This window comes from Elgaria multicarinata, chromosome 3 (genome assembly GCF_023053635.1).
Source record: "Elgaria multicarinata webbii isolate HBS135686 ecotype San Diego chromosome 3, rElgMul1.1.pri, whole genome shotgun sequence".
Classification (NCBI taxonomy): Eukaryota; Metazoa; Chordata; class Lepidosauria; order Squamata; family Anguidae; genus Elgaria; species Elgaria multicarinata.
This window is the reverse complement of record NC_086173.1, coordinates 83,293,984-83,307,635: the sequence shown is the minus strand read 5'-3', so window position 1 is coordinate 83,307,635 and position 13,652 is coordinate 83,293,984. Positions and strand designations below refer to the sequence as shown.

General features: G+C 40.9%; 1 protein-coding gene across 1 annotated transcript; it reads right to left on the bottom strand.

The window, feature by feature from the left end:
* Positions 1–1,998: 1,998 nt before the first annotated feature.
* Positions 1,999–13,395, bottom strand: CAMLG (calcium modulating ligand). The gene is made up of 4 exons (XM_063120749.1): positions 13,144–13,395; positions 8,556–9,007; positions 6,855–6,920; positions 1,999–5,473 (listed from the first exon to the last, which is right to left on the bottom strand). The coding sequence occupies exons 1-4, from the start codon at positions 13,325–13,327 to the stop codon at positions 5,282–5,284; spliced, it is 894 nt and encodes a 297-aa protein (XP_062976819.1). The 5' UTR covers positions 13,328–13,395; the 3' UTR covers positions 1,999–5,281.
* Positions 13,396–13,652: the final 257 nt, after the last annotated feature.

Genomic DNA, 13,652 nt, shown 5'->3' with positions numbered 1-13,652 from the left:
AAACCTCAAAAAAACCAAGATTATGGCAACCAGCTTGATTGATAACTGGCAAATAGAGGGAGAAAACGTGGAGGCAGTGACAAACTTTGTATTTCTGGGCGCAAAGATTACTGCAGACGCTGACTGCAGCCAGGAAATCAGAAGACGTTTACTTCTTGGGAGGAGAGCAATGACAAATCTTGATAAAATAGTTAAGAGCAGAGACACCACACTGACAACAAAGGTCCGCATAGTTAAAGCAATGGTATTCCCCGTAGTAACCTATGGCTGCGAGAGCTGGACCATAAGGAATGCTGAGCGAAGGAAGATAGATGCTTTTGAACTGTGGTGTTGGAGGAAAATTTTGAGAGTGCCTTGGACTGCAAGAAGATCAAACCAGTCCATACTCCAGGAAATAAAGCCAGACTGCTCACTTGAGGGAATGGTATTAAAGGCAAAACTGAAGTACTTTGGCCACATAATGAGAAGACAGGATACCCTGGAGAAGAGGCTGATGCTAGGGAAAGTGGAAGGCAAAAGGAAGAGGGGCCGACCAAGGGCAAGATGGATGGATGATATTCTGGAGGTGACAGACTTGACCTTGAGGGAGCTGGGGGTGGCGACAACCGACAGAAAGCTCTGGCGTGGGCTGGTCCATGAAGTCACGAAGAGTCGGAAGCGACTGAACGAATAAACAACACCCCGAGCAGTACTGAGCTGAGTGTACTCATTCATGTTATCCTGCTGCACTTTAAAAAAAAAAAGTTTGAGTCTCTTTTTTTGCCATGACTTGCAAATCACCTTTAAATAATTCTGGTAACCCAGGCTATATGTGGTGAAGGATCACTCAAGAAAGGAAGGGAGAGCAAACGCACACACCGTTTGCCACAAACTGGCAAGGAATCTCCTTCCAATCAGAACTGATTGGCAGGAGATTCAGGACAAAGATGCTTCTTCATACAGCACATCATTAACGAATAGAATTGCTGCCATGAGATGTTTGCCACTGGCTTAGATGGTTTTGAAAGGGGATTAGAGAAATTAATGGTAGATAGGCCTAGGAGCAGCTATAAGTCGTGATGTCTATATGTAACTTCCAGGTTCAAAGGGAGAATGCCACTGAAGAGCAATTGCTGGGAAGCAATAGCAGGAGTTGTCTATTCCACTCTTGCCGTTTGTAGGCCTTCCAGGTAGATCTGGTTGACCATTGCGGACCATTGCAACAAAATCCTGGACTTGATGGGCCTTTTAGTCAGCCTGGTAAGGGCTCTTATATAAACCATGTAGTGGTGTAGTAGTAAATTTTAAAGTGCAGGTGCTCATCTTGAGAGTCCCTGTAGCCATGTCCCCAGGAAGAGTCCAAAAATGCAAGCAGATGAATTGATCCATATCAACGAACCACTTCAAACAGTTTTCAGCTCCACCAGGAGCAAGTCATTTAAGACCGATCCAATCCAAAATACTTTGAATTACAGGAGGGTGCCATTACACTTGTGTCCTGCTTCTGGGTTCCTGGTCATTAGCTCATTGGCCATTGTGTGAACAGAATGGACTCTTGGTCTGATTCAGTATGTCTTAAGTTCTTATGAGAGATAGCTCAAAATAACATATTGTTGCTGAAAAATCCATCCCTCCACTGCCCCAGCCATTGTGAGGATTGCACCTAAGCTCAGAGGGAATTCTAAGGAGGATCGTAGAGGTCATCAATTCCTGCTGATCAGAAAGCCCCAGTACTTCGACCCTGTGAGCCCTGGCTACACTATCCACTGTGCCCATGACTAAGCTCACTTCCTAGATATCAACATCCTGAAATACTACATGTCATCATTTTGTTACATAACACCTTCACAACAACCAGTGTGTTCTATCTAATAGGCCCAACCCCAAGGGTTTAAGTTTGTTACTTCAATTCTATTGTTACTAATCTCAGGCATCACAAATTCCCAGATGTGCAGGCTTTTCTAAATGCTGAAACATTATGAAAATTGGAAATGATAGTAAAACATTTGACAACCTGAGCAGTGTTTTTTTTCTTTTAATTGAATAGTCAAGTAGTGCCAAAGTATATAAAAAAATGGCAACAAACGTAACTTTAATAAATTTAATAGGACCAGGGTAGAAATAATTACAATGATGGGCATACATGACCACATGGGGTTTATTGAATAGAAGAGCTCCAGTATTTGCAAAAGGAAACATACAGAACACCTTCTGACTATTCACCTGTTATTCCACCCTGTACATCACTTTTCACAGCGGACAAGAAGGCTATATAGAAAAGTTCTATGTTCTACAAGTGTGCCTTTTGAATTTAAAAAATCCAGTTAGAGCTGAGATGCATACTGTTTTGCCACTATTTAAAACTCCAGTGGAGCAAATTTGAATTGCAGGAATTCAGACGTACTGGATGAAAGCTCATGATTTTGATGACTAATAAGAACGGCTTTAACCGTGGAAGCTGAAACTATTCGTTTGGAATGATGAACTGCTCAGGGCATTTTGGAAGTTTCTGTGATGAATCTCCAATAACCACTCACAGCACAGAGAATTCTAAATGCTAGCTGAATTTCATCCGTCACTTGCAAAGCAAATGCTGAATCTTTTGATGTTCATCCATTAGTTTCAAATACGACCTTTCAATATATCAGAGATATAGTCATACCTGATAGGGGCTACTTTACTTTAGATAACGGAACATATATGATTAGATATTGAGATTTTAGGGGAGTGTAAACTGACCGAACACAATGGAACACACATCAAGGCCAGAATCTAAAGAGGGAAACGTGCACAGAACGAATATAAATACAAATAGAGCTTTTGCTTGCTGTTTTTGCCATATCAGTGAAGTGGCTTTTTAAACAGAATCTTGCCTTTTATGATGTACAATTGTGATTTACTGAAGGAACTTGGAAATTGCTGTGGCAAAAAATCAAGTAAAATGTCATCTCTGTACACCCTTCTCTCCTGTACATCCATGCCCATTTTAGGGATCCCACTCTAAGACACTTTTCTTCATCTAACAGATGTAATTACAACAGCAAAATTATATTCAATGAATACAGTATTAAAATTATAATGGAGAAAGGTTAAAAAGAAACATAGTAAGGAAGAAAAGTCTTAATTGCTATTAAGAAACAGTCAATTTTGCTTCCCACCAAAACCCACAACCATCTCTAAAAGAGAAACTACTTAGCCTGTGTAATCACAGAGCTTTAACAAAAACTAGGTAAGATTCAGATGCAGCAGGAATTTTCAGAGATTATAGCTTGATGGTGGCAGCCAAGGTTCCATATTGTTTGGATAGGCCACTTGGACATTAGACTCCTACGTGTTTTAAGAGCCAAGGTAAAATCCACTCATCCTTGAGAATTTCTCACTGACTCCTAAAGGCTGGTGCTAATGTAACTTAGAACCACATGTAAGGATTGTGAATCGGCCACAGGTTCTGTACAGGCAATTTAGGCACACTTGTAATTAATGATGGCAGCAGCCACACACTTCACCAAAACAGAACAGATGAAGATAGAAAGGAATTCTCACAAAGAGAAAATGAGAACTGTGGGTATATACTACCTCCGTCATGGTTCCATGTTACATCTGCACCAGCCCTTATACTAGTCATATGTTATTCAAATCCAGATCAAGTGATAAAATCGGTCATCTTTTATGATGTACAACAATTGTGATTTACTGAAGGAACATGGAAAGAAAGGCAAATGTGTGGGGGACATCTCGCTTAACAAAATAAATGAAGGATCCATTAATTAAAGCCAAGCAAAGACTTGGTTATGGTACGGACCAGCAGACAGAAGCCTTCAGTAATGAACATAAACATCAAGTTGCAATTGTCCTACTGATTTCAATGGAATATAGTTCAAGTAATTGCATTTCACATGGGTTATCAGAACTCATTTATACAACATCTTTTAAAGTCAGCATTTCCAAGTGAACTGAACATGTTCTTAGTCATCCATTTTCTAAACCAGCATGCACACTAAGCAGCAGATTAAAATTGGGGGTAAAGACTAGTTTGTAGCCTGCCAAGCCACAGTGCTCCCCTATTACTGATAAATGTAATGATCCCTCAAATGTCCAGGCAAAAGAGGCTGAACGGTACATATTCTTGGGCAGGAAAATACCAGAAATATGATGCAGAGGCCTGCCTTGGTTTATACTACAAAGATCAAAACAATAAAGCACTTGAAAAGCCATAGAGGGATGAATAAAACTGGTGACACTTTTAGGTACAATAATCTAATTACCCAAGAGAGCAGTATTATTTTAATTTGCAATGTTCACTCTTAATGCAGCATATTACATTAGATCATGTAAACACAAGTAGTTAGGATTCCAACTTAGATGAAAGAGTTCATGAATACTCATTGGGGTTGGATTTCACAGATCAATATTTTAGCTCTGGCATTCACATTTCATATCAACCCTTCCTAACAATAATAAAACAAACAGAATATGTCCACTATTAGGGAAGGAGTAAGGTGAACTATACCTGGCCTAATTCTGTTGCAGAAACAGAAGTCTAGGGCACTGACAGAATTTTTGTCAGAACATTCTGACTGTAAAATGTATAAATTGAGTGATAAATAAAAAACATTGGAGCAGTAATCCCTAGGAAGTTCCTCTGCTTGGATCCAGACTATCCCATCTGTAAGTGGAAGATCTCCTTTCATTCGTGGAAGGGATCAAAATCCACAGGAGACTCCTGCTGGAGGAGGCATTTTCATCCATTTCCTCTTCCCACTGTAGCTTCCCATACCGCCTCCCACACTGTTTGAGAGGGTCCCCCAATCCTGTGGAGTAACCTTTCAGAGAACCTAAGGAGGACGAGGAGCTGGCAAAAATTGTCCCCCCTCCTTTCATCAAGCAGTAGCATCCCGTGGGCCAAGTTCCGCTCACAGGAAAACTCTGGATCCAAGCCATGAAGTATAATGCAATTCTGCCAAGCACAAGATCTCAACTGTGCTGTGTTCTCCCACGGGGAAAGATTAGAGTTTAAGGTGATGTATGGAAGGGGGAAGGTCATATTCTAACATAACGGCCATGACTTTGGAATGATATCAGTATTCTATCTTCCATATTTGAGACCATCATGTTCTGTACTCAAACTGTACCACTTCATCTTCAAAGTTGGGACCATGCCTTTCCCTTCAGAAATGTATTTTAAGCTGCACTGAAACAAGTAAGAATTGGATAACGGTTTAACCCTGTTTATATATCCAGAGGCGTATATGAAATCAAGACTGACACAGTCCTGAAGCTGTCATACTGAGTTCCACAGCTATCATGGCACTTCTGACCCAAAAAACACAAGCAGTTCATGGCAGAAGATGAAGGTAAAGAAATAAACACAAAGGTCTGTAAACACATCCCCCATTTTGCTATAAGTGTCCATGGAACGACTAATCACTTCTGCAGGGATCCCAGACAGTAAAAGAGCCGCAGTTAGTACTGTAGTCTTTGTCTTCTTTTCACTCTGCATAGGAAAGAAAAAGATGGTTTCATCTTCCATAGTTTTCATTTTTAAGTGCATTATCAGAGTTTGAATATGTTAATTTCAGGGTGTACAGGATACACACATCCCCCATGTTTCATGAAATGTGCATATTCCCCAACTCTTTGCAAACATGTAAAGCAACAAAACCAATACCTCTCACTGAAGTTATTTAAAAGTTGCATAAAACAAAAATAAATAGTAAAATGGGTAAGAGAATAGCCTGCCTTTACAGATTCTACCAGGGACTACATGGATGGCAGGGAAATGTCTAGGTTATTGTAAGCATTTTGCTTTTCACAGCCAAAACAGCTGCAATGCAACTTGCTCCCAAATAAACATAAACCAGATCAGGCCGCATCCTTTATATAACAACAATACATCAGTGCCATGAACACCTACAAATGAAGATGTGTGGCCTAAACTCCCAATACCTCTGAGAGAACTCCTGTAATATCTTGTCTGATGTTTTAGGAGTCTCTTACCTTAATATGTATTCTGAGACAGACTAACCCAACTATTTTAATTCCCTAAAGTTAATGCATTATTTCTCCTGTAGATCAGATACTCAGTTTTCCTAGCAGAACTGTCTGCCGCACAGCCTTTTCTTTAGGTAAAAGCTGTGGAAAGACAAACGTTTATCATTGATGAACATACTGTTTCACACGTTTCAGGTCTTCCAATTCTGTCCTCTACATTTAGGGCATAATCTTATGCATGTTTCGACTGGAAGAAGACCTACCATTCTCACCATTCCCCAGTCAGCAAGGTTTGGAAGGGCTCATATAGTTGCATTCAGCATAGTAGACAACAGCATACATACAAATTTCTTTTCAGAAGAGATGACAACCTGCTTCTTCTATATCAGGGGTGGTCAGAAGGTAGATCTCTAGATGTTTTGGACTTCACCTCCCAGGAGCCCCTGCCAGCATGGTCATTGAACAGAAATGCTGGGAGTTGAAGTCCAAAGCATCTGGAGATCTACCTTCTGCCCATTTCTATCCTAGAGAATAAACTATTTCATTTCTGCAATGGCTAAATGTTTACCAGACCTGGGAGTAAATTGTGTTTGGCTGGTTGGGACACTGTTTTGTTTCATTGCAATGAAATAAAGAGGCTCATGAAAGGCGACTTCTAGGTTAGCTCATCTTATATAGCAATCTTACATGCATCTTCTCAGAAATAAGCCCCAATGGAATTTTCTCCCAGTAAATGTCTATAGAATAGTACACAAAATACTCTTAACACCATCATCTATGACATATATACAATCCAAAAATATTCTAGAACAGCAGTTTTTTGCTGCATTTTTTTTAAAAATTGGACATGTAGAAAATACATTTGTCCTAATAAAAGACCTTACCTTTGGAAAATACTTGGACAACCCCATGTATGCAAGCTGTAAGGTAAGAAATGGAGCAAATATAGACTGTGGGGGGAAACAGAAAAGGTTATATGGATTAGAAATGATATACATTTGCAAGGAAAGGCCTATTTCTTGTGACGTGCATTAGGCAACGTACTAAAAATGTTTAGAGAAGTAGAACCAAGTTTCAAAATACCACTGTCCAAATAAAATGTGCTTATATTTAAGGATGATCCAGAGGTCACCAACATACACGTAATGTACTACTATAGAGCTTGTGTGAGTGTTAAAATAAGAGATGGAGCTATGGTGGTATCTATCCTGAAAGTGACTTTTACATGAAACATTCAGTCAAAAGTCATTATTTCATATCATATATGAAGGTTCAACATACTATATTATTCCAAGGTATTTTTGTAAAATGAGAAGTAACAAATTGCACTTTATATTGTTGGGAATTGGTTGTCTGTAATATCCAATTCCCTTAAATGGAAAAAAGCCTGTGAGTGCCTCAAAATGGATTGGATAGTTTTAGATTATTTTTTGATGGGTGATGATACAGTTCAACCCTCTCCATTTTTGCTGTTTTATAACTGTGCATCTGTTGATAATTTGATCTCAGTCTTGAAATTAGATGGGTACAGATTCCTTAATTTTTTTTGATGATGCTACAGCAGAGAGGTCGTTTTATGTGATCAGTTCACCACTGAATTAAAACAAGGCAGAAAGCTAAGCATATTTTGTAGTTTATTTATTATTTATTTATTACATTGCAATAGCCAAAGCTCTCTGGGTGGTTCACAACAATTGTTACAGTTTACAGATCCAGAACCCAAGTTTGTACTGCTATCAAATATTATCACTGACTGTAATGATCAAGCCAGCTAGCTTCTAAAGTAACTATCTGCTTCAGAAAGAATTGGCAATAGTACTGGATAGACATATCCTGAAAGACATATGCATAAAGGATAAGTACCAGAACTGGGGGGGATCCTATTATATATTGATTATATATGAAGCCATGTGGCTCCCCCAGCTATAAATACACTAGGCAACTTCAAGTTCAAGCCCCTCTTACTTCAGCCTACATCTATAATATGGAGCTAATGACATTGACCCACTTTACATGGTGGTTGCAAGAATGATTGAGATAACTGCAAAGAACTTTGAATAATTGAAATGCATTATGTGAGTGTATTATTTGAACAAGTCAGGACTCCATTGACAAAATGATAGTCAGCTGCGCTTTAGTACCAGCTGATTGGACTGGGAGGGTAGTACACACAGCCACAAAAACACAGAGACCTGGGGTTTCTGTTCCTTCCCATAGATTAATTGGTGGCAAGAGAAGAGTATCAAGGTGCAATAATTTCATGACAGTTTCTAGGCCAAGGATTCCTGTGACTCTGACACTCTTGCTACTTGGCCAACTCTAAGGGCCTTGAAATAACCATCACTTGCTCATTACAGGGATGTTTTAAACTACAGACTTTTGTGTTATCCTTAAGAATTACTACTTGAGGAAGAGTTATGGATTTGAACCTGAACCTAAATCTTCACTTAACCATGTACTCGCTGGGTGGCCTTGTGAAAGTTATCATTTTTCAGCATAAGAACCCCATCTGTGAAACAGGAATTCCAACGCCGATAAGAAAAAAAAAGGATACTAAAAATGTAGTAAGATTTTTTTGTACTCACCAAGTATTTGCACACAAAAGCTCTAACTCCGATGGCAAGTAGTGCACACCCAACTAATCTAAAAATACGGAAGGAATCAAATTCCTCCACAGCATTTCCATTTTCCTGGTTTGGCTTCTCACTCATCAGCTGGTTTCTTAGCTTCATCGCTTCATCAAATCTTGATAAATACTGGTCTAGCCCATGGCGAGATGCTCGCTGTGGAACTTCCATCAGATCCCCTCTACTGCGCTGCCGGAGTTCACTGGTGCTGTCAATCCCAACCTCAGGGGTTTTGCTAAACAAGTCCTTTTTCTCTCCCTTGTGCTCTACCACACTACTTGCATGATCGGCTGTCCCTGCCAAACTGCAGACAGTATCACCAAGCACAACCCGCTTGGAAACAGGAGTAGAAAGGGGGCTTGGTTTATCTTGCTCCAGCTGAAGCTTTGATTCTGAATGGCTGTCATCATCTAAAGAGGAGACAAAAAGAAAGGAATCATGCTAAATATTTTAGGTTGGTCTTCAGGTTCTACAAGATTTAGGCCATGGAGCTACAGAACTAAGTATTGTCAGGCAAATAGGGGATGAAACAAGAGCTACATATACTCGGCACAAAACAACAACAACTATGGAACCAACCCAGTGCTTTTTCCCTTGAAAAATGCTCCCTCCAAAGACACAAAAGCACTTTCCTGCTGGCTTTCAAGAGACACAAGGGCACTCCCCACACAACGTGTTCTAACTCCACCATTATGTGAGTGTGGGCTACCGTGGAGTTGAGTAAAAGTCAACACGGTGTTTGAATGACAGTTCCTCTTCCCTCCCCTGGTCCTCCCAATGGTATCCCATCAGCCACTTCTGTGAAAAAACAATCCTGGCACTCCCTCCTTTTGCCACCCTTGCCAGAGAACTCTATAGCCAATGGGAAAAGTCAACGCAATGGAAAACTCCACGGAGCCTGGCATACAACGGCTGTGGAGGAACTCTCCTCTGCACAGTGTGGATATTCTGCATGGAGTGTTTTCAAAAATACTCCACCGTTGCGTGAAGTTTTCCTGCCGGACAACACACTTCTCAACAGTGGTGTAAAAACTCCACTGTGGAGTTCTAAAACCACAGTTGAGAAATCTGTTGTCTGAACTGAGCCAAGGACTACCAATTCCTTGATCATTTCAAAACCTGTAATCATGCTGCTTGTGTTTTATTGCTGGTTTAATTTTCTTTTATTATATTTTAGATTAGTTCCCATTATTGAAGCGTTTATTTTTGTGAGCAGCCTGAAGCACAGCCAATTAAACAAGACAATTTTGTAAGCAGTACATAATACTAATTGCACTGTTTGGAGGTAAAGATTTAAATTTCAGTTGTCTTCCATTGCAGAATGGTAAGAAAAAGGAACTATCCTTGGTAACAGACGAAGTTTACATTAGACACCAGCTATTTAGGACTTCTGTTCCACTTGCAGAATATAAGAGACCTTATTTGCTACTTTACTTAAATAATTCATTGTTTTCAATATGCACTTGCAACGTTAAGATTTTTTAATTTTCATTTTATTTTAGCTATTACATTTCTATACCGCCTTGTAGCCAAAGCTCTCTGGATGGCCAGAAAAAGTTAAAACCTTTAAAATACAATATAAAACATAATATAAAAAACTTTTACAAACAAACCCAATTTAAAACAATTAACAATCCTAGGACCAATTAAAACATTATCATATGCTGACAAATGCCTGGGAGAAGAGGAAAGTCTTGACCTGCTTCAGAAATTATGACCATGTTGGAGGCAGGTGGACCTCACTGGGGAGAGCATTCCATCATTGGGGAGGAGGGCACCACTGAGATGGCACTCTCCGTTGTTAACATACTCCAAATCTCCCTCAGAACAGGCACCTGGAGGAGGGCATCAAATGACAATTATAATGGAAAATAACTTATCTGGGCCAAACAGCTGGGGGGCATAAGATATTTCGGTTTCCTGGCTCCGAACTCAGAGCCAAGAAACTGCGCTCCCCATCTCCTCCCTCACCCCCTTGCAGCCAGCCCAGAAAGAACTGTGCTGGCTGCTGTTACAAGCTCATGAATGTGAGCTTGTGTGTGGGTGTGAAAGGGGCGGGGAGATACAAGGTATCTCCAGCTGTCCCCAGCCTCCTTCCCTCCCTCTCCCTGAAGCCTCCACTGGACAAAATCACCTGTTGCGATTCCTGCTCTGCACTGGATCCTCATAAGCCTCCAAGTTCAGAGGCTTACAAGTACCTGGGCAGATTATATTGGATTGTGTCCTAAATTGCCCATATTAACACATACATATTTGGCCCAAGTCATAGACAAAAACAAAAAGCTGCCTGCAACTATAATGCTCTTTAAACAACAAGTTTTGCATATCATTGAGGACTGAAGAGAAATGTAATGGATTTTCAAAGTCAAGAATTGCTTGTAGCCACAAAGAACAGAACTAATCAGAAATTCCATCTTTAATATTGATGAAGTGTCAACAGTACTTGCTTTCATTCTGGTTCTGCCAAGGACTGAAACAGACTCATTAAAATACCAAACAAACAGGCTGCCCTGCAATGTTTTATAAACAGGGAAGAAAATCCACGTAGATTCAAGTGGAGAGAGATAAAAACCTGGATCCATGGACAGGCTCTGAAGGAAGCTTTGGGTGGTTCAAGTTGTCAGCTTTCTTAGAAGGATCACTGAGATTCATGAGCTGCTAGACCATCAACTATTTTGATCTCCAGTATTACAAGCAAACAGAATGGTGGGAATAGTTACTGTGGTTCAAAATCAGAAATAGTCGTGCCAGTCCTGGATAACAAGAGACTCTTTTGTGAGGCATTTCCTATTTTAATTCTCTCTTGCGATATCATTACTGTACTTCTCCCACATTATGTTTACAAAAGTGCTCTAACAAAGGCAAATACAGGAAGAGCTACAAAATGGTACTAGCTGTACACCCACTTATAGCCTAAGAAAAGATATTCCGATGTGCAGCCATCATTTATGACAATCTACACATGAGTTCCATGGTATTTCCTACACAGAAAGCACTTTCATCTAAAGTAGATCAAACTAGGCACACCACTGCCATTTTCTTTTCTTTTTTTGAAGGGGCAGGGAAGGTTTTTGTGTGTTTTTAGGAGGAAAGTTGAATGTTATTTTAGGAGGATAAGGGTTCTAGTTATGATGGGCATATACTGCCTCCAGAATAAGAAGCAGCTTGCCTTTGAATACAGTTGCTGGGGAACAGGAGCAGGAAACAACTATACCCTGCTTATGGGCTCCCCATGGGCATCTGGTTGGCCACTGTGGGACTAGAGCTGTAAAGTTTCTGGAAATTATGAAGCCGTGGGGGGTGAGACTGAAGTTATTTCTTGGTGGATGGGTGTAGTGGTAGTGTTTTTCCATCAGGGAAAAAAAACGTTGGCGGGAAATGAAAAATAAGCAATACTTATGTTTTACATTCTTTACACATCTAAATTCACTTTGTTGCTTCAGGACTGAAACAGAAACATAGACAAAACCAAACTCTCAAGAATGCACCTTCTCTTCCATATTACCATATTATGATTAAATGAGAAACGAAGCAGTGTACAATAATAAAAATGATCTATAACTTTGGATTCTTCATAGGAGAGCAGGGAATAGGTCCCACTCCTAAAAATAATTCATTGTGTAGCTTCAGGCAAATCATCTCTGAAGTCTCAGTTCCACATTTTAAAAATTGTGATTCATTTTAAATGATTATTGCCATGGCAGTGATATAGCTGAAAACAATAAATAATAATAGCTGAGAGGTTATTATTATAGTGATGGACCTGGGGTAGAGACTCGGGAGACACTCATTGGGCATTCTTTGGCAATCATTATTTCTCTGTCTAATCTACATCACTGGGCTGTTGCAAGAAAAAAATACAAAAGATATTTATGCCATCTCCAAATACCTAATAAGTCTTACAAGAAATCCTGGAAGCCAGGATTTGCAGTGCTAAAATGAGAGGAGCTACCACTTTTGCTAACAATATCTTTAAAAAAAGAATACAAGGAGCGTTCAGCCTTCTCCGTTCCAAATGGAAATGCACACCCTTCGATTTATCAGCCATAGACTGTTCTTCTCAAGCAAGGTGGGCAAATCTGCTGGTATGACCGAAGGACATCGGGTTTTTTTTTGTTTTGTTTTTAATATTTACAGTACTACAGACAGAGGGGAGTGACTAAACCGACATCCAAAGCGTCTGAGGTGGCAAATCTACACTGCCTATTTAAGATAGCCATTTACAACTGGGTGGTCAGCCCGAAGCATATTAAATCAAGCGCCTTATCCCCCACCTTCATTATACAAAATACCCTTGGAAAAGGGGGAAAGCCCCCCAAAAGCTACTTTTAAGAGGCCAGATTAATTAATACAGGCTGGTCTCCATGCAGAGTGCTGATCCACGTTTTTGGCTGTGATGAGAGAAGGACCGGCGAGAGAATGCGGTACGCCCTCCACCCCAGCCCATGCCTCGGTCCGCTTCCAAATCGGAGGACATGGTTCTCTTCGCAAGGAGGGCGATGCCCCGCGCACCCCAAATCAAGCCCTAGCCACGCCCCATCCTCACCCGCCTTTGGCCGATGGAAACCCATTATCCGATTGATCCGCTCTTCCGAGTTCATCAGCAGCTTCCTCCGGCGAATCTCGGCCCGACGCTGAGAAGGAGTGAGTCCTGCGGTCGATGCTGAAGAGCTGGAAGCCCCCTCATGGCCGCTGCTGCTCCCGTCTCCTTCCAGGGGGTCCGGCTCCATCTCTCCCTAGAAAGCAGCAATACCTCAAAAGCTTTCTGTCCGCGGATATACACACACACAATGGAAAGAGCCAGGCCCCGCTCTGACAACCCTACACTAACGCGCAGGCGCCGCCGCCACCATTTTAAGTACCGCCTCCAGACGATGAAACGGACGGCGCCATTTTGGATGAGGGTTGGAACTGCTGTTACCACGAGAGCAACGGCTCGAGAACTGAGGCGGCTGCTTAGAAGCGGATGCCCTTAGCAAAGATGGCGAGAACGACCTCGCTTGGAAAGAGCGTGTGTCAAAGGAGGGAGTTGCCGCAACAGATGAGCCGGGAATA